We start from the raw sequence: 19,772 nt of genomic DNA, 5'->3' as shown, positions 1-19,772 counted from the left end.
AAAGAATGTCCAGTCGAAGGTACCACAGGCTCCAGAGTCATAGCTAGTGGTCGCTCCCCAAATGGAGTTTGAATGAACTGCGCCTATGTGGCTTGGCCCTTCAACCTTGCATCGGCACCTGTCTTACAAACAAACAATCTGCTCCCCCTGACGACAAAACCCGGCTACACTTCATTCACAGCCTAGTAACAGGCGAGAGATGAAAAACCCCCCTTCAGAATTTCCCCCCCATCAACCTGAAATAGTAAGTCTAAGAAATCAAGTTGGTTCTTTCCAACAAAAAATTAATGCTCCCACCTGAGTCTCCCACCCTCCGACTCAAACTGAATCCTTTTACATATGCACTAGATTGTTACCAAGATGCAAAGAGACAACCAGAATTTCAAGTTAGGAAAAACTTTACAAAGACAGTTTCAACACTTTTTTTTTTTTGCACTGAACATTACCGTTAAGCTCCAAAATCCTTCATCTACGATTAGTTTCCTTGAACCACCAAATTGTCTTCGCAAAAACCTGCAGTGTCCATTCCACAATAAGAAGGTGTGCTCTCTGTTAGCATGGTGAGCAGCTGTGTTAGACTCGAGATGCCCGAGGTCATCTCTGACATCCACAGGCCTAAATATATATCAAGTACCAGTGAATCGTTGTACTGTAAGAGTTCTGTGAAATTCTGATAAAAATAGTGTCAGGCAGGCAGACAGCCTCCGAGGGAGCCGGGTCAAAAGCAATCACCCAGGTGAAAGAAGGGTTGAGTCATGTGATGTATGTGGAAAGTTACTAGGACCGAGATCAGCACGGGTGCTAGATAACAGAAAACAAAACTGTACAGAACTGCAACAACCATTACCAAAAAAAGGTAGCTTTCCAGGGAATTGGATTGTCACTTGTCTTTGTATGTGTTGTGAGGAGCTTGGAGCAACACCATGGGGCCAATATTCAGACCGCGGGATGTAAGTCACACTGAACTCAGTCTGGGAATGCTTGTGACTAATAAATAAAGTAAAGTTACAACTCACACAATCGTCGCTGATAACCAGCTAAGTCGATATTCAGACTTTGCTGGTTATCTTTAAACTGGCCAAAGATATCCCACACTTTCACGTGGCCAAATATGGCCGCTAAACCAGGTTTAAAAATCAGCAGATAGCCGCTAACTGGGGATATTCAGTGGGGCATAGCTGGTTATCCCCGCTGAATATCGGCAGATAGACGCTTAAGCGCTATTTAACCAGTCAGCAGCTGTTCTGGCCAATTAAATAGCACTGAATATTGGGGGGGGGGGGGGGGGGGTGCTTCTATACAATAATTGTGTGAATAGTGATGAATTTATTGTGTATACTTTATATATACACATCTACAGGTTTATTTTATCTATCTATCCATCTATATCTATATTATCCAATGACAATCGCTCAAAGTCCTGTAGGCAAGATAAAAATATAGTAGCAAAGAGAAGATTGCACGGTCTGTAGCTTGCAAGATAGGTTAGGTTTTATTGGCATGGAGGAGTGGCCTAGTGGTTAGAGCACCGGTGTTGATATCCAGAGGTGGTCAGTTAAAATCCCACTGCTGCTCCTTGCGATCTTGGGCAAGTCACTTAACCCTTCATTGCCTCAGATACAAAATTAGATTGTGAGTCCTCCCGGGACAGAGAAATACCCAGTGTACATACATCAATGTAACTCAGCTTGAGGTACTACTGAAAAAGGTATGAGCAAATCCAAATAAATTGCAGAATCATCAGCCATCCTCAACGTGCACAAATCGAAAGAAAGACGATAATGATCTTCAAAGGCTCCAATATAACAACTCCCCAATAAACTGCTCCTTTCTGTGGAGGATTCTGTCCAAGATATGGCTTGCCTTATAAGAAGTAACTTTAATGTGTTGCTGAGAACCCAAATTGTGCATCAACAACAATTTTTATCCTTTTAACCTTTTGTCATTTCCATCGTGAGCACTGAAACCACCGATAACAATTAAATTCTGATAGTGAGCTGAGCCCTCAACAGGAAACTCTTCTGAAACACAAAAAGACGAAGAAGCCATATCTGGTGGACAGGATAGATGAAGAAGATAAGGGGGAGAATCATAAAGGCTTCTATATGAGGTACTGTAGATATGGAAGCATAAGTTTGCTAGTCAAAATAGACTCCTCGTAAATTAGGACCACCAGGAGGCTATTCCATGTGTCCATCACTCTTTCTGTACAAAAGTATTTCCTTAGGTTACTCCTGAACCTATAACCTCTTCATGCTATGCCCTCTCGTTCTGGAGTTTTCCTTCATTTGAAAACGGCTCACCTCCTGCCACTGAGTTATTCAAACATCTCTATCATATCCCCTTCTCTCCCAGAGTATACATATTGAGGTCTATAAGTTTGTCCCCATAGGGTTTATGACAGATGCCACTCATCAATGTTGTAGCTGCCCCTCTTGACTGACTCCATCCTGATTATATCCTTCTGTAGGTGCGGTCTCCAGAATTTCACACAGTACTCTAAATGGGGTCTCACCAGAGACCTAGTACATAAGTATTGTCATACTGGGACAGACCGAAGGTCCATCAAGCCCAGCATCCTGTTTCCAACAGTGGCCAATCCAGGTCACAAGTACCTGGCAAGATCTCAAAACAGTACAATACATTTTATGCTGCTTAACCTAGAAATAAGCAGTGGATTTTCCCCAAGTTCATTTTTACTAATGTCTTATGGACTTTTCGGACGTACACTAGTATTCTAGAACACTTGTTCCACGTGGAACTGCCACGATAGAAGTGTTTAGCACACATCATTCTAGTGCCTAAATTTCAGCGCAATTTCTTGAATTTACCCTTTAATGTCGTTTAGTAAAAGGGCCTCTAAACTAGTAGGCTGATCTTTACAGTTGTGTTCTGCTGCTTGAATCTTGGAGTCTCTAAAGAATAAAATCAGATTGCAGAAGCATAAGGAGCTCTTGATTTCTGCACTGGTGCAGCTCAGACTGAGAGATCCCAGACTCTTGCTGTACACTTTGCAGACCACACAAGCTGTATAAATCCACGTAAGAGAGATGAGGAAGCACCGACTTTGTCAGACACTGACAGACATCAAGAAGCTGAGGGAAGCAGAAGGCACAGTTCATTGGTTCAAACGAGTCTGCTAGTTGACCTTACTTGGGCACAGTCAGAGTCAGATTGTGCCATGAAACGTAGACATGGTTAACCAGGGACTGTAAAGCCTATTTTCCAGGAATCATCAGTTCCAAGTGCTGCTACACTTGTTGGAACCAACTTGCCTATTTGTGTCTTACGTTAATGTCCTCTATTTACAACTATATGATAACTTTGTAAAGGTATTGACTGTATAACAAAGACAATCAATGGACACTGTCTGAGGAGCGGTGAAAATGCCAGAGTTCAATAAAATAAACCAGCAATGCAAGAGGCACACAGTCCTAGACAGCTGCAATACCCCTGAGCCCCGGAGATAGTCAGCCTCTGGCACAGAGCTTTTTTTTGGGCTGCAGAAATATGCAGATGTGAAATGAAAACAGCAATGATGTTTCCTGTTCCACTTTCAGGGGCATTTTCGAAAGAGAAGGGCGCCCATTTTCAGGCACAAATCGGGAGATGGGCGTACTTCTCTCAGGGTCGCCCAAATCGTATAATCGAAAGCCGATTTTGGGCGCCCTCAACTGCAGTCCGTCGTGGGAACGACCAAAGTTCACAGGGGCATGTCGGAGGTATAGCGAAGGCAGGACTGGGGCATGCTTAAGAGATGGGTGTCCTCGGCCGATAATGGAAAAAAGGACGTCCCTGACGAGCATTTGCTCGAATTGACTTGGTCCATTTTTTTTCACAACCAAGCCTGAAAAAGGTGCCCAAACTGACCAGATGACCACTGGAGGGAATTGGGGATGATCTCCCCTTACTCCCTCAGTGGTCACCAACCCCCTCCCACCCTAAAAAAAAAATAATAATAATTTTTTGTTGCCAGCCTCAAATGTCACACCCAGCTCCATGACAGCAGTATGCAGGTCCCTGGAGCAGTTTTAGTGGGTACTGCAGTGCACTTCAGGCAGGCGGACCCAGGCCCATCCCCCCTACCTGTTAAACTTGTGGTGGTAAATGTGAGCCCGCCAAAGCCCACCACAAACCCACTGTACCCACATCTAGGTGCCCCCCTTCATCCCCCTTCATGGTAGTGGTGTACAGTAGTGGGTTTGGAGGGGGGGGTTGGGAGCTCAGCACCCAAGGTAAGGGAGCTATGCACCTGGGAGCAATTTGTGAAGTCCACTGCAGTACCCCCTAGGGTGCCCGGGTGGTGTCCTGGCATGTGAGGGGGACCAGTGCACTACGAATGCTGGCTCCTCCCACGACCAAATGGCTTGGATTTGGTCATTTTTGAGATGGGCGTCCTTGGTTTCCATTATCGCCGAAAACCAGGGACGACCATCTCTAAGGTTGACCATCTCAACATTTAGGTCGACCATCTCTAAGGTCGACCTAAATGTTGAGATTTGGGTGTCCCCGACCGTATTATCGAAATGAAAGATGGACGCCCATCTTGTTTTGATAATAGCAGTTTTCCCCGCCCCTTCACAGGGCCGTCCTGCGGGGATGCCCTCAGGAAAACTTGGGCGCCCCATTCGATTATGCCCCTCCACGTGTCAGCGTCTTATCCAACATGACACATCTACTATAATAAAACGCACCCTCAACGTTCTGAGGACACTGACATCACTGAAGTCACTCACACACCGGTTCGTGGTTTCATGGTGGTGAAGCCACAACATCTTCATGCCCCGCCCTCGCGTCAAACGTGATGACATCGCGGGCGGAACACGAAAACAAGGCTAATTAACACACGGGGAGCAGTAGGGAAACATGCTCCGCGTGTTTCCCTACTCCTCCCCTTCCAAAAAATCCCAGCCGTCCACGTCAACCTGGCCCCTTTCACCACATAGCCCCGCCCCTTAGAAGTTACCGCCCCGCCCCACCCACAGTACCACACTCACCCTCAGCAACGTCCCTCCCCCCCCCGTCACCTCCCCTCCCCTTCCCTTACGCGTGTCTCCCTGATGGTCTAGAGGTACCTGTTCGGTCAGGGCAGGAAAGAAAGAGCCCCCTCTTTCCTGCCCGTAGCGGTGGTGGTAGCTTCCTTGCGGCATCGTGTGGGAGTCCGGCTCTCGGTGTTTCAAAATGGCCGCCGACAGTTCAAGCTGCATCGCGAAACTTCAACTCTCGGTGGCCATTTTGAAACGCCGAGAGCCGGACTCCCACACGATGCAGCAAGGAAGCTACCACCACCGCTACGGGCAGGAAAGAGGGAGCTCTTTCTTTCCTGCCACCACCGAACAGGTACCTCTAGACCACCATGGAGACACGAGTAAGGTGAGGGGAAGGGAGTCCCCTGCCCGCTAGTGCCCGTTTCATCGCCGCCAGAAACGGGCCATTTTTACTAGTAAAGCAATAAAACATTATTTGAGCTGTTTATGTAATATTTGTGCAAAGTAAAACATTTTAATGCTCTAAAATGCCTTAAAAGCAAGACAAACTGAGGAGTCCTTTTAGTAAGTCGTGGTAAAAAATGGCCTGCGGTAGAGTGAGCGCATCTTTTGGGCACATGCAGGGCCATTTTTTTACCACGTCTAGGAAAAAGGGTCTTTTTCTAAGGGGTCGTAAAATAGACATACACTAAAATTGAAACCAGTGCATGTCCAATTTTTGGCCTGAGACCTTACCGCCATCCATTGACCTAGTACTAAGGGCTCACGCGCTACCTGGGCAGTGACCAGTCAGCACATTCCAACTGCCGATTAATGCCAGAAACGTCACGTGCGTCAGGAAATAAAAATATTAGTTGTCCCGGCGTTATGGACGTGCACCAAATCCGGGGGGGGGGGGGGGGGTGCTGGTGTTAGTCTCGTTATTGGCAAGCTCTGCACGTGCTTAGAGCCTACCGCGCCTTTGATAAAGGGCCCCCCGAATGTACTAAACGAAATACTAGAAAATGATTTGCTCTCCATGTCAGTAAATTATTACTTAATGTAAATGCTTTGATGTAATTATTGAATATCAGTATAACACATGGTACAAAATAAAATGAACATCCCTGCACAAAATGATTTTCAAGTGGCTCAGGGCAAATTCCGCTTCTCCCCACAGAGATGAATCCTGTGCATAACACTTTTGTGCATCTCCAGATATCACAAAACCGAAGCCAAAAGAGAACACCAGTACACTAGGTAAGGCAATATTTAACTAGGTTAGAAAGCAGCGGTTTCCCTGGTTAATTTGGACCAGCAGATAGCCAGACTGCTCGGATTGTACTGCAGCTCTTTCATAATGCTGTCAGGTTACCCTGGAACAGCAACACAGAGCACCCCAAAACCAACAATGTCAATGGGCTATTTCCCATCGCTGAATTACATTATGGATGTTGTCCGGTGAGTTCTTCTGTCCCTTTTCTACGTGTTGTCCTCATTTGGAGCGTGTATAGAAATAAAAAAACAAGTTCACAAGAAATCTCCCAAGTCACTTTAGCACTGAAATGTTTACTCTTCAGTTCTGGAAAACAGAATTCTTGCATCTACCATTTTCTATAGTTCAGTGTAGAAAAGGCTTTTCCGAAATTGTCCTAGTGACCCCAAATCAGTTGGGCTTTTAGGACATTTTCAATAAGCATGGATGAGATCGATCTGAACAGACATTTTCTCCTGTGTGCGCGTGTGCATCTCATGCATATTTATTGTGGATAACCTAAAAACATGATTGGTTCTGGGGTCACCACGGCAGGTTCAGGAATCCCTCTGTAGCCTTTAACTCTCTTTCTCCACCACTGATCCACAAAATCAATAGGCTGCTTAGTATTATAGTTGAGCTCCTTTAACAACCAGCTGGGATGCAAATCTTCTCCAAAGCAGTATTAATCCTTTTAGGAGATTGTCTGACCTTGTTCCCTACAAGCACAACCCTTCCTAATCACAAACTATGGCATTCATAAAAAGACACAAGTCCAATTGTCCCTCCCCCAACAAAACTGCTAGCAATATTACATCTTAAACACAGTCTTAAATAGTCTGGACCCGTGTCTGTAAAGAATCCCATCCCCCTTTATGTCGCTTTAACCCCTCCCTACGATATGCCATGAGGCGCTCCTGTAAGTTGACCCAATTTACTCTTCCACTCTCCCAATTTTGGTGGGTCTGGATTTTTCCACCTCTGGGCTATGAGACACTTAGCTGCAGCATACCCCCATCTAAGCCATCGACTAACCTCCCAAGATTCCCTTTCGTTATGCAAGCCCAGCAAACATTCCTTAGGCTGTTATGAGCGGGTTGTGCTTTTGGTTAGATTCACTGTTTGAATATGTGTTTGCTGTGTACGCTAATAAATAAAAACATTTAAAGTGAAAAAGACACAAGTTCCAGCCCCAAAATGTCCTTTCGTTTTGTGACTTACTCATGGCCGCCCAGTCAGACTCTGCCCATGTGGAGAGTAATTTTAGAGACATATTGATACACCAAAATCTCTATTCTATATTAGGGTTGCCAATTGGCTCCAGATTCACCCAACAGGGTTAATCCAGTCCAGGTTTTACCCACTGCATGCAGAGACATTTAGTGTTGATCCTCTTAGGGAATTCAGGCAGACTTTTACTAAGGCACGCTACCATTTTTAGCAGATGCCCTTAGGAATATATAGACATTTCTAGTGTTTAGTGCACGCTAAAAATTCTAGTGTGCCTTAGTAAAAGCAGGGGCGTAGCCAGACTTCGGCGGGAGGGGGGTCCAGAGCCTGAGGTGAGGGGGCACATTTTAGCCCCCCCCCCTCCCCGCCATTGCCGACCCTGCCACCACCAACTTTGCCCCCCTCCCACCGCCAACCCACCGTTGCCTACCTTTGCTGGCGGGGGACCCAAACCACCGCCAGCCAAGGTCCTCTTCTTCCCGCAAAAGGCTTCCTCCTGTTTCTGATGTCCTGCACGTCAGAAACAGAAGGAAGCCTTTTGCGGGAAGAAGAGGACCTCGGCTGGCGGGGGTTGGGGTCCCCCGCCAGCAAAGGCAGGAGGGGGGGTCGAGAGGGTCGTTAGCAGGGGTTCCAGGGCCAAATCTATGGGGGCCCTGACCCCACGTAGCTACGCCACTGAAAAAGACTCCGTTTGGAAATCAGAACTACAAGTCCCTGCAATGGGGTAAAACCTGGACTGGATCAACCCTGTTGGACAAATTTGGAGTCAGCTGGGTAACAAAATTTTAACTAGGGCTGTATTGAATATTGACCCCCAAATAGTGCCCCAAATACATTATTCACATATGGCCCAAATAATAATTTAAATTTGAATACAAATAATCCAGGGCTCTACTGTGCTAAATCCTACTGAAATAAACACTTGATATCTGATTTCACATTGCTTCTTTTATTAGTTGTTATGTTAAAGCTCAATGCCTATTATTCGTATTCAGTATTCACATTCAGCTGAATAATATTTTTCATTTATATTCAGCCAAAGAGTAAAATATCCTATTCAGTAAACTCAGTTAACTCAGGAAGAAACAAAAGCCTCAGAATTCCTTGAAAGCACCTTTCACTGTTGAGCACCACTTCAGAACAGTGAGGTTTAACTACATCCAGTTCATAAACGTATAGAGGTTCTTATCCAACGCTAGGCAGCATTTCGCAGTCATCAACCTGCTGCATCAGGGCCTGGTTGGTGGTGGTCTGTGGTGCTGGGGTCAGAAGGAGCAGTGATTTAAAAAGCTGCTCCCACTTCCATGTGGGGAGGGAAAATATGGCTTTCCCCCCAGGTGCAGGTTTCTAAAATCTCACTACCTCTGGATGTGGAAGATTTTGGACGTGCAACCCTGCTCCTATTGTACGAGAGGCTTTATGTTTGCAGAAGTCACTGCTGGAGGATGTGGTAATAGTGGTTAGCATATCTGGGTTTAAACAAGGTTTGGACAAATTCCTGGAGGAAAAGTCCATAGTCTGCTATTGAGACAGACATGGGGAAGCCACTGCTTGCCCTGGGATTGGTAGCATTGAACCTTGCTACTATTTGAGATTCCAGAATCTTGCTACTCTTTGGATTCCGGAATGTTGCTACTATTTGGGTTCTACCAGGTGCTTGTAACCTGGATTGACCACTGTTGAAAACAGGATGCTGGGCTAGATGGACCATTGGTCTGACCCAGTATGACTATAAGTTATGTTCTAACCTCTTGTAAAATATTATGGGAATTCCACACATCCTGACTTGGACATGTGACTTCCCCGCTACACGTTCTTTCTAAAATCTCTAAAATTGCGAGTGCAAATTACTTGGTGAATGAGCCAATTATGGTCAACAATTGGGTGCTAACAACCAATTATTGACTAATTGGCACCCAGTAAAGTCTGCATGCGCATCTGGCTGGAAGCTATTCTATAAGGCATAGCGCCCAACTCTAATAGTGTGTAATTCAAAAGGGAGCGTAGCCATGAGGGTGTCAGGGGTGTTCCAAAAAGTTACATGCTTTGTTATAGAATACTGCCTCAACACGTCTAACTTGGGCACCAGCCAAGCTGCAGCCACATGGGACTGAACTCTCCGTACATGCGGTGCTGGCTGTGCCCCGGAACAGGAAGTAATGTTCGAAGGGAGCATAAATATATAAAAAAAGAATCACCCGCTGAACGAAGTGCTGAACTGAGTGGAAAGTCTGAGGGTATTCTTAAAAAATTTGAACATACACTAATACTCTTGGGGTAGCCTTTGCTGCGATTATTATTTTCCAGTTTTGGTAACTTTTTGTCCTGGTTTGGATATTTGTTATATTTTTATACCAGAGACTGAAGGATTTTTTTTGGTATTAGTATCTGTAGTAATATTAGCAGAAATTGAGTCTAGCAGCAAAAGTTTAAATAGATTGAAGATGACAGATAGTTTAGTGGTTTAGGAACAACGTATAGACAGCATGAGGGTCTTTCGTCTATTCTATGAATGAAGACTTTTCTTTCCAGTGTTGTCAATCCAGCAGCTTTCACAAATAAAGATTTGCCAAAGGGGGGAAAAATAGTTGGTAAGAGAGTGAAGCCCCCCCCCCCCCCCCCCCCCCCCCACTATTTAATCCTTCCTGTGAATCAGAAGAACAAATAACATTTACAGAGCACAAGCTTCTTACTTACATGTTTCCACTGTTGATTCCTGGGCAGCCACTGCCCACGTTCATACCACCCGGCCTTCGTGGATTTAGAAACAGCAACGGTTCCAAACACCGGGCAAACTCTGCTCCATAGTCTGAGTTTATCTAAAGTACATCAGAAGTAAACATGTTAAAGCTTTGTCCCTTAACCAGAGGGCACAGATAGAAGCCTATTGTTTAAAAGAAAATAGGCATCTATTCTTTCTTAAAAAAAAAATCTTTATTCGTATTTGATATTCCATCACAAGCTGACAAAACAGAACTGAGCAGAACTGAGTGGTGTACAATTTAATGATAACTGGAAGAAAGGAGCTACAAAATTTTAGACAGCAAAGAAGCGTACGTTCACACTGAAGTGCCGATGATCTGACGCCCCGCGCTGTTCCAAACAGAGCTCTAAAAATAACACCCGGGCTATAATGCCCCTATGATCAAAGCTAATGATCATATGGGTACTTCTGAGGAAGATTGTTCCTGGCCATGGGCCCAAGGCACAATCCTCCCGTAAAAGCTGCTTGACAGATCCGGGTTGTTAAAAGCCCAAACCTGTCAAACAGCAGAAGAGGTTTGACAGGTCCGGGATTTTCTCCCAGACCTGTCAAATCTAAGCCCCCCCCCAAACACAAGATCTGCAGTCCCTCCATCCCCAAAACACACACAAAAAAAGCAACCCGCGCATAAACATTTAAAATAATTTGTGTACATATGTGCATGAAAATGCAAAAATTCTGCCTAAGCACTATTTTGCAGTTACCTGATTAATTTATATAGTGCATATTTGCAAGGTGTGTGTGTGGGGGGGGGAGTGTAGTCAGGGTTGGAGCATGGGCAGGACATAGCTGGGGCTTCCACTTATGCACATTAAGGACAGAATACTGTAAGTTATGCGTGTCCCTACCACGCTAAGCCATTCAGGGGCGTAGCCAGACTTTGGCGGGAGGGGGGGGTCCAGAGCCAGAGGTGAGGGGGCACATTTTAGCCCCACCGGCACCGCCGGCGCCACCACCACCACCACCAACAACAACAACTTTGACCCCCCCCTGCCGACGACCCTCTCGATTTCCCCCCCCCCCACCGCCAACCCTCTCCCGCCGCCGCCTATCTTGCGGGGGACCCCAACCCCCGCCAGCCGAGGTCCTCTTCTTCCCGCGCAAGGCTTCATTCTGACTGTTTCCGACGTCCTGCATGTTATGTGCAGGACGTTGGAAACAGAATGAAGCCTTGCGCGGGAAGAAGAGGACCTCGGCTGGCGGGGGTTGGGGTTCCCTGCCAGCAAAGGTAGGCAACGACAGCAGCGGGCTGGTGACAGCGGGTTGGCGGTGGGAGGGGGGGAGTCGAGAGAATCGTCAGCAGGGGGATCCATGGCCAAATCCACGGGGGCCCAGGCCCTCATGGCCCCACATAGCTATGCCACTGCTCACACTTATGCCAGTTTTATGACTGCTGTTAAGTACAGATGCTTAGATGTTAGATGCATCGATACCAGGTTACGCTAACATTCTATAATGGAATCTAGGGACCCAATATTCAACTGGAGGCGATCAGTGTTTTGCTGATCGCCGACATTAAACCTGAAAATTAAATGTTGAGTCATGTCTGCTCTCTGGCATTGAATTTCCGGGTTTGTAGAGCCAGCTATCAATTAGCCAGTTCACTGCGATATTCAGTACATAACCAGCTATCAGCTATCACATAAAAATAGGACACACTTTTAAGCGGTCCTATTTATGCGGTTAACCTGGCCGGTTAAGTGCTGAATATCAGCAGTTAACCGACCAAGTGCTGACTCTACCCCGGAATGCCCCCAAAATAGCCAGTTTTCCATTTGGTGCTAACCGGTTATTTTCAGTGGCATTAACTGGTTAAGCAACACTGAAAATTAGCAGTGAGCCCCGAACAGGCAATTCAACTAGAGGCCACCCAAATTTCAGTTTTGGTTATGGTGCCAAAACTGGTCCAAAATCCTTTCTGCCCAGTTTCGGTTTCAGCTGAAAGGCTACGTCCATGATTTCAGTTTCCGTTTTGGCCAAAACTGACCATGTATTTTCAGCGGAAGCTAAAAATGTGTGCTTTGTCCTGTTTTTCCCTTCCTCCCCCCTCCTCTCCAAACAGGAGTTGCCTCTCCTCTCCCAGCCCACCTGTAGATGCCCCCCCTCAAGTCTATCTTACAGTCCTTGATCATCTTGAGACGTAGTCAGGGCAAGGAGTGCACAAGCACTAAACCGCTCTGCTCTCAAAATGGCTGCCATGACCTAGTCCAAAATATAGAACAGGAAAAGTTCTCTACGATGACGAATCACAGAAGGCAAAAGTAGAGACTAATAGACGATTCACCACTGGAGACGTGAGTCCAACAGTCTTTATTATATCAGAGATAACGACCCGACACAGTTTGTATCCAGCATATTCTGTTTGGTGCTACGTGATCAGTGAGTTGACAACACATATACAAGTAGGACTCTTCGTTTTGCATTCATTACTTGGTGTTTTTATTGACCCCTGATGCAGACGCTTTTTAGCGTCGAAACACGGCCTGTGTCGGGTCGTTATCTCTGATATAATAAAGACTGTTGGACTCATGTCTCCAGTGGTGAATCGTCTATTAGTCTCTACTTTTGCCTTCTGTGCCATGACCTAGTGGCAAGTCTTGCGAGACCAGGCACAGCAAACAGGAAAAACCTCTACGTAGACAGTACAACCACAAAAAAGTAGAGGCTGGCCAAAGGATGATCCAACACAGGAGATAATACTTGAAAGGCCCTTTATTTGCTGCTTGGACAGAGGGATCCGACACTGTACGTGTTTTGGCCTACTGAAAACTCCTGCCTCGGGTCGCAATGGCTCAGTACTTTTTCTGAACCATTGTGACCCCTGAACACCAGAGATGTTCTGAGACCATAAGAACTGAAACTGCAACCCAATGGTCTGTTGCAGAAACCCAAGAAATTCAGTAGGAGAAAACCCACTTATAGATAAGGAGATTATTTATCCAGCTGTAAGTGGATTTTCAGCTGGCAGGTCACCAAAGTCTACCACATAAATTGTCCTGAATATTAATTTTACTGCTGAATCAGGCTTTAGCCCTCTAGAGTCTAGGACATCCCATAGCTCAGCAGACCCTAGTTATGCACTAAATAGTCTCTGCTTTGGGATGCTTTGGGAAAAGGCAGTAAGGGGCCCTTTTACTAAGCTGCATAGGTGCCTACGCATGCCCAACGTGCAACAATTCAGAACTACCACCCGGCTACAATGTGGCCCGGGCGGTAATTTCATTTTTTTATGCACGCCCATGGAAAATTTCCGGTGCGTGACATTAACCGGGTGGTAATCAGCATTGTACATGTGCTGATGATTATCACCCAGTCAATGCATGAGACCTTACCACTAAGTGAATGGGTGGCGGTAAGGTCTCAGGTCCAAAATGGACGCGCGTCAATTTTCATTTTGCCGCATGTCCATTTTCAGACGTGCGGGGAAAAAGACCTTTTCTGCGGGTGAGCTGAAAAATGAACCTGCACGCATCCGATACACGCGTCTACACCAGTGCAGGCCATTTTTCGGCGCACCTTAGTAAAACGACCCCTGTTATCTGTGCTTTCACAGGGTTACAGCAGGTCTGATGTTAAAGCGCAGTCATCAACTTTCACACCAATACATTAGAGTATCATTCCGCTTCACTGTGCCAGCTGCAGAGATAACCGTACCTTACTACTCTGGGTTGGTCTCAAACGATGAGGAAGTTTCACAATTTTTTGCAGCCTCTCCATTAATTGCTGTAAGAAAACAAAACAAACTCATCGTTTTCTTTCCATCATCAAAGTCACAAGCGTTTGAAAACCTTTTCAGAGCATCTAATGAATTTTCATCCACGTTCTCTGATCAGCAGGTCAATTGAAGAGGAACTTCCTAGGCAGTTAACTATATTTACAGGCTGAGGTTTTCTCAGAAACCACTTTGAATTTGAATGAGAAATTTTATGTACTTATTTAGTCATCATACTTACGTATTACTATTAAACAACATTTAATTATCTTAAGCTATGTTGATGATGATGACATTTTAGCGTTACTACCTGGTGATTTTCGTGTGTTAAGAACGTTTTGAGTTAAAACATACCCTGTTTCCCCGAAAATAGGACATCCTCCGAAAATAAGACCTAGTAGAGGTCTTGCTGCAATTTGAAAATATAAGGCCTCCCCCGAAAATAAGACCTAGCAGGGGAGGCCTTATTTTTCGGGGAAACATCGGGGTCACCCTCCCACCCGAGATCGCCGGCTCCCCCCTCGATCGGCGGCTCCCCCCGCCCTCAGTCACTCCCAGAACTAACCTCTTAAACGCTTCCTTTCACCTTCGCACTCGCCGCAAGCAGCAGGGCAGGCCACTCCTTCCTTCCATGTCCCGCCCTCGCCTGACGTTACGTTACGTCAGGCGAGGGCGGGACACGGAAGGAAGGAGTGGCCTGCCCTGCTGCTTGCTTGCGAGTGCGAAGATGAATGGTGAAAGGAAGCGTTTAAGAGGTTAGTTACGGGAGCGACTGAGGGCAGGGGGAGCCACCGATCGAGGGGGGGAGCCACCGATCTCGGGTGGGGGGGTGACCCCGATGTTTCCCCGAAAAATAAGGCCTCCCCTGAAAATAAGACCTAGCGGGTCTTGGGGAGCAAAAATTAATATAAGACAGGGTCTTATTTTCGGGGAAACACGGTAGTAAAATAATGTCATTCAAACGATACAATTAACAATGTGTCAGAATTTCGCAGTCACTGTGAATGCTCAAAAGTGTCTACCTGAAAAATCCACACTGTTGCAGATATGCCTTTTAAGATGTCCATCTGCTCTGAAAATGAGCACTATACTCTAATATTTTATTTAACACATTTATACCCCACATTTTCCCACTAGTAGTAGGCTCAATGTGGCTTACACAAGATCATAGGGAAAACTACAGTTCAGTAAAATACAATTAAACAGTGTAATAGTAAAATAGTAAACATATAGGTAACGTGTAGAAAAACAGAGATAAGAGTGAATAAAAAATAAGGTCCATGGATTTTGCTATAACAAAGAAGAGGTAAATTTAGGTTGAGTCAGGAAGGTAGGCCTTGAACAGGATGGTCTTCAGTAATATTAATATTATAGTAATATTAATATTTCGGGTAGCGCATTCCATAGCTGTGTTCCTATGAAGGAGAAGCTGGATGCGTAGGTAGACTTGTATTTGAGGCCTTTGCAGTCTGGATAATGTAAATTTAGGAAGGATCGGGAAAGGCTGGAACTGTTTTTTTTTTTCTGGGTGGTAAGTCAATTAGATTTAGCATGTATCCAGGAGCTTCTCCATAAATAATCCTGTGAATCAAGGTGCAGACCTTGAAGGCAATACGTTCCTTAATGGGGAGCCAATGTAGTTTTTCATGAAGGGGTAGGGCAGATTCGAATTTTTGATTTACCAAAAATCAGTCTCGCTGCTGTGTTCTGGGCGGTCTGAAGTCTCTTGATTATCTGTTCTCTACAATATAATATTCTAAACATTTATATGTACAATGGCTGCATATCTGTTATTCCCTAGTTTAGGGTCCTTTTACTAAGCTGTGGTAGGGCTTACCGCTCGCTGTACAGGAAGTACTGCCGGGCTTGTGCAGCATCCCGGCGGTACTTCCCACCCTTAGCGTGCCGTCATTTCCAGCGCTACAAAAATTTCTGTAAGAAGACGAGACTTCCATTTTACCAGCTGCGGTAAAAGGGGGCCTCGGTGAGCGTGTAAAACACACCGACGCCAGCGCCGGCCTCCTTTTGACGCAGCTTGGCAAAAGGGGCCCTTATAGCACTGATTTTTTTTCAAAGCTTGGGAGAAGAGCCAGGCTTTCACCTCCTTCCTGAAGCAGAGGCAGTCTTGAGTTAGAAGTGGCCATGTGTAGGAGACCTGCAGATTAATCACCCCTAAGAAACGTATTCATTATTCAAGAGAAATCTGTTTTGGACACTGGTTGGTGATGCATGCTTTACTTACATATCCTAAATCAAGGAATTCAGCCTTATTTGCCGAGCTCAGGAAAGCAGAACACGTAACAAGATGGACCTGACGAGAGAGAGAGAGAGAGGTAAACACTTGTTTTGTAATCTACAGCCACCTAACATGTGAAATAGAAAGAGAAACCCCAGTTCTTTTGTTAACAGACCTTGTACAAACCAATGATACTACTCTCATTGTTTTAAACTCAAGAGCCCATCTTTCCAACCTGAGTAGGGCCGCCAAGAGACTGAGCCGGGCCTGGGGCAAGGCCGCCCCCGTGCCCCCCCCCCCCACTTCTGCTGCCGCCCCCCAATTGCTACTCAGGTTGCCGGCGCCGTAGTCCCACCCGCCCACCCCCATCGACAGCCCCCCTCTGTCCACCACGGGTCCCCTGCATTGAAATCGGCAGCGCCTCACCTCCGTGTGAAAGCGCAGCGCCGGCAGATCACCTTCCTTCAGGCCTTCCCTCCCTGTGTCCCGCCCTCGCGAAAACAGGAAGTTACATCAGATGAGGGTGGGACACAGGGAGAGAAGGCTCAAAGGGAGGCGATTTGCCGGCGCTGCGCTTTCACACGGAGGTGAGGCACCGCCGATTTGAATGCAGGGGGCCCGGTGGCAGACAGAGGGGGGCTGTCGACGGAGCCGAGGGTGGGCGGGTGAGACCGGGGACTGTGGCGCTGGGCCTCCCATGGAGACCCCCCTGCCCCCTCCTCTCAGCGGCCTTGAACCTGGGCACACATAGCAAGTATATACAGTCTGATTATCAAAGGCATTCCTATGCTTTATGTACAGAAATGACCTGTTAAGAACTTGCCCTCTGATACATGCAACTGAGCTCCCGCATTTCCATGCCCCTTGTACACTTAAATTTGCAGAATGCTAGCGCTCTCACTGCTAAGTGCTATTCTGTAAGGTGCATGCAAGTGGCTTAGGGGCAGATGCTCAAAACTCCAGTGCTGTACAAAACAGCACCGGAAAGTACTGTCCTTCCACCGCCAAAAAAGAACTCCCCAATGCTCAGCGCTAATGATATCCAAATATTATGCATGTGAGCATTGGGAAGTAAGGAGGGGGTGGGGGCACGTGCCCAGCACGCGTGCACGAGACCTGTGCGTCTTTCTTGTGCTGCTGCAGTTACCAAACGTCTCCTTCCCACGGGGTTTGGGGACTGCTGTGCTTTTAGATAGAGGTAAAAACTCCCCGGTGTTAAACCTGGTCAGAAGAGGAGGTCACGCGCATGCTGCGCTCTTTAGCTGTAGAAATGTTTTTCTATCTACTTCCGCTTTGCCTTTGTTATTTATTTGATTTTTAAAAAAACAACCTAATTTAAAGTTTACTTTGTTGGCTGTTTTCCACGTCCTATCATAATCAGAGTCAAAAGTTTTAGTTTTCACATTGCAGCTCAGACCGATGAAGGTCTGCCTAGTGTAGGAGGGGGAGAGAGACAGGAGAGACCATGCCCCTGGCGTAAGGGTTACAGTGGTAGGTGTGGCCTTCGGAGGAGCGCAGTTCTCTGAACATTAAGGATGAATAGGAAAAGTACCTCATCAGCATGCTTTTGAATACATTAGCATGCTGATTGTACTGTGAACCGGTGAGCGTGTTGTTTCACACGCTCATTGGCTCTCAGCATTCTGCGGTAGCAGATGCAGGTGCTAGTCTGGCGCTAATGGCCTCCAGAGGCTGCATTTGCTTTTGAGCATTGGGGCCTTAGGGGGTCTTTTTACTAAGGTGCCCTGAAAACTGCGGTAGTGTAGATGTGTGTTTTGGGCGCACGCAGAATTATTTTTTTTTTAGCGCACCTACAAAAACAAATGCCCGTTTCTTTGCCGAAGATGGATGCGTGGCAAAATGAAAATTGCCACGCATCCATTATGGGTCTGACACCTTACCAGAAGCCATTGACCTAGCGGTAAGGTCTCACGCGGTAACTGGCCAGTAATGGTCTACGCGCATCAAATGTCATTTGTCGCGCGTAGCTGCCACGCGCCAGAAAATAAAAAAAAATATTTTTCAGATGAGCGCCAAAATTGAAATTACTGCAAGGGCCATGCGGTAACTGGGCGGTAACTCCAATTTGACACGCGTTAGGTGTGGGTAGGCGCCTACAAGGCTTAGTAAAAGGGGCCCCTAGTGCATAAATGCAAGGGAGGAGTACACATGGGTGGAGCACGGGCAGGAAATGGGAGGGAATCCCACTTACACACGTAACTTACACAATTTTTTAGGTTATGTACTACTCTGCTGCATTTATGTGTGTGGGAGTGTAAATGTCAGACCTTATTGACTTGCCACCCAGGAACGCTAAAAGATCAGCGCACACATTCCTGAATCTTCACTTCCCCAGCTGTAAAGGACTAAAATATAGATTTACACATACAGTGGTGGAAATAAGTATTTGATCCCTTGCTGATTTTGTAAGTTTGCCCACTGACAAAGACATGAGCAGCCCATAATTGAAGGGTAGGTTATTGGTAACAGTGAGAGATAGCACATCACAAATTAAATCCGGAAAATCACATTGTGGAAAGTATATGAATTTATTTGCATTCTGCAGAGGGAAATAAGTATTTGATCCCCCACCAACCAGTAAGAGATCTGGCCCCTACAGACCAGGTAGATGCTCCAAATCAACTCGTTACCTGCATGACAGACAGCTGTCGGCAATGGTCACCTGTATGAAAGACACCTGTCCACAGACTCAGTGAATCAGTCAGACTCTAACCTCTACAAAATGGCCAAGAGCAAGGAGCTGTCTAAGGATGTCAGGGACAAGATCATACACCTGCACAAGGCTGGAATGGGCTACAAAACCATCAGTAAGACGCTGGGCGAGAAGGAGACAACTGTTGGTGCCATAGTAAGAAAATGGAAGAAGTACAAAATGACTGTCAATCGACAAAGATCTGGGGCTCCACGCAAAATCTCACCTCGTGGGGTATCCTTGATCATGAGGAAGGTTAGAAATCAGCCTACAACTACAAGGGGGGAACTTGTCAATGATCTCAAGGCAGCTGGGACCACTGTCACCACGAAAACCATTGGTAACACATTACGACATAACGGATTGCAATCCTGCAGTGCCCGCAAGGTCCCCCTGCTCCGGAAGGCACATGTGACGGCCCGTCTGAAGTTTGCCAGTGAACACCTGGATGATGCCGAGAGTGATTGGGAGAAGGTGCTGTGGTCAGATGAGACAAAAATTGAGCTCTTTGGCATGAACTCAACTCGCCGTGTTTGGAGGAAGAGAAATGCTGCCTATGACCCAAAGAACACCGTCCCCACTGTCAAGCATGGAGGTGGAAATGTTATGTTTTGGGGGTGTTTCTCTGCTAAGGGCACAGGACTACTTCACCGCATCAATGGGAGAATGGATGGGGCCATGTACCGTACAATTCTGAGTGACAACCTCCTTCCCTCCGCCAGGGCCTTAAAAATGGGTCGTGGCTGGGTCTTCCAGCACGACAATGACCCAAAACATACAGCCAAGGCAACAAAGGAGTGGCTCAGGAAGAAGCACATTAGGGTCATGGAGTGGCCTAGCCAGTCACCAGACCTTAATCCCATTGAAAACTTATGGAGGGAGCTGAAGCTGCGAG

The 19,772-nt window shown here is 46.4% G+C and overlaps 1 protein-coding gene across 4 annotated transcripts in view; it reads right to left on the bottom strand.

Annotated features, from left to right (window-relative positions):
* Positions 1-19,772, bottom strand: part of RNF207 (ring finger protein 207) — a 99,928-nt gene that overhangs the window by 21,920 nt on the left and 58,236 nt on the right. For all 4 annotated transcript variants that reach the window (XR_003944117.1, XM_030222624.1, XM_030222625.1 and 1 more), the window contains 3 exons: positions 16,171-16,239; positions 13,871-13,939; positions 10,150-10,271 (listed from right to left, as the gene is read on the bottom strand). Coding sequence is in view for 3 of the 4 variants with exons in the window: in XM_030222624.1 (XP_030078484.1) it covers positions 10,150-10,271; positions 13,871-13,939; positions 16,171-16,239 (260 nt within the window). In the remaining variant the exon portion in view is untranslated. The remainder of the gene's footprint in view (positions 1-10,149; positions 10,272-13,870; positions 13,940-16,170; positions 16,240-19,772) is intronic.

This window comes from Microcaecilia unicolor, chromosome 13 (assembly GCF_901765095.1).
Source record: "Microcaecilia unicolor chromosome 13, aMicUni1.1, whole genome shotgun sequence".
Taxonomy (NCBI): Eukaryota; Metazoa; Chordata; class Amphibia; order Gymnophiona; family Siphonopidae; genus Microcaecilia; species Microcaecilia unicolor.
The sequence above is the reverse complement of the archived record's forward strand: the minus strand, read 5'-3'. Positions and strand labels throughout refer to the sequence as shown.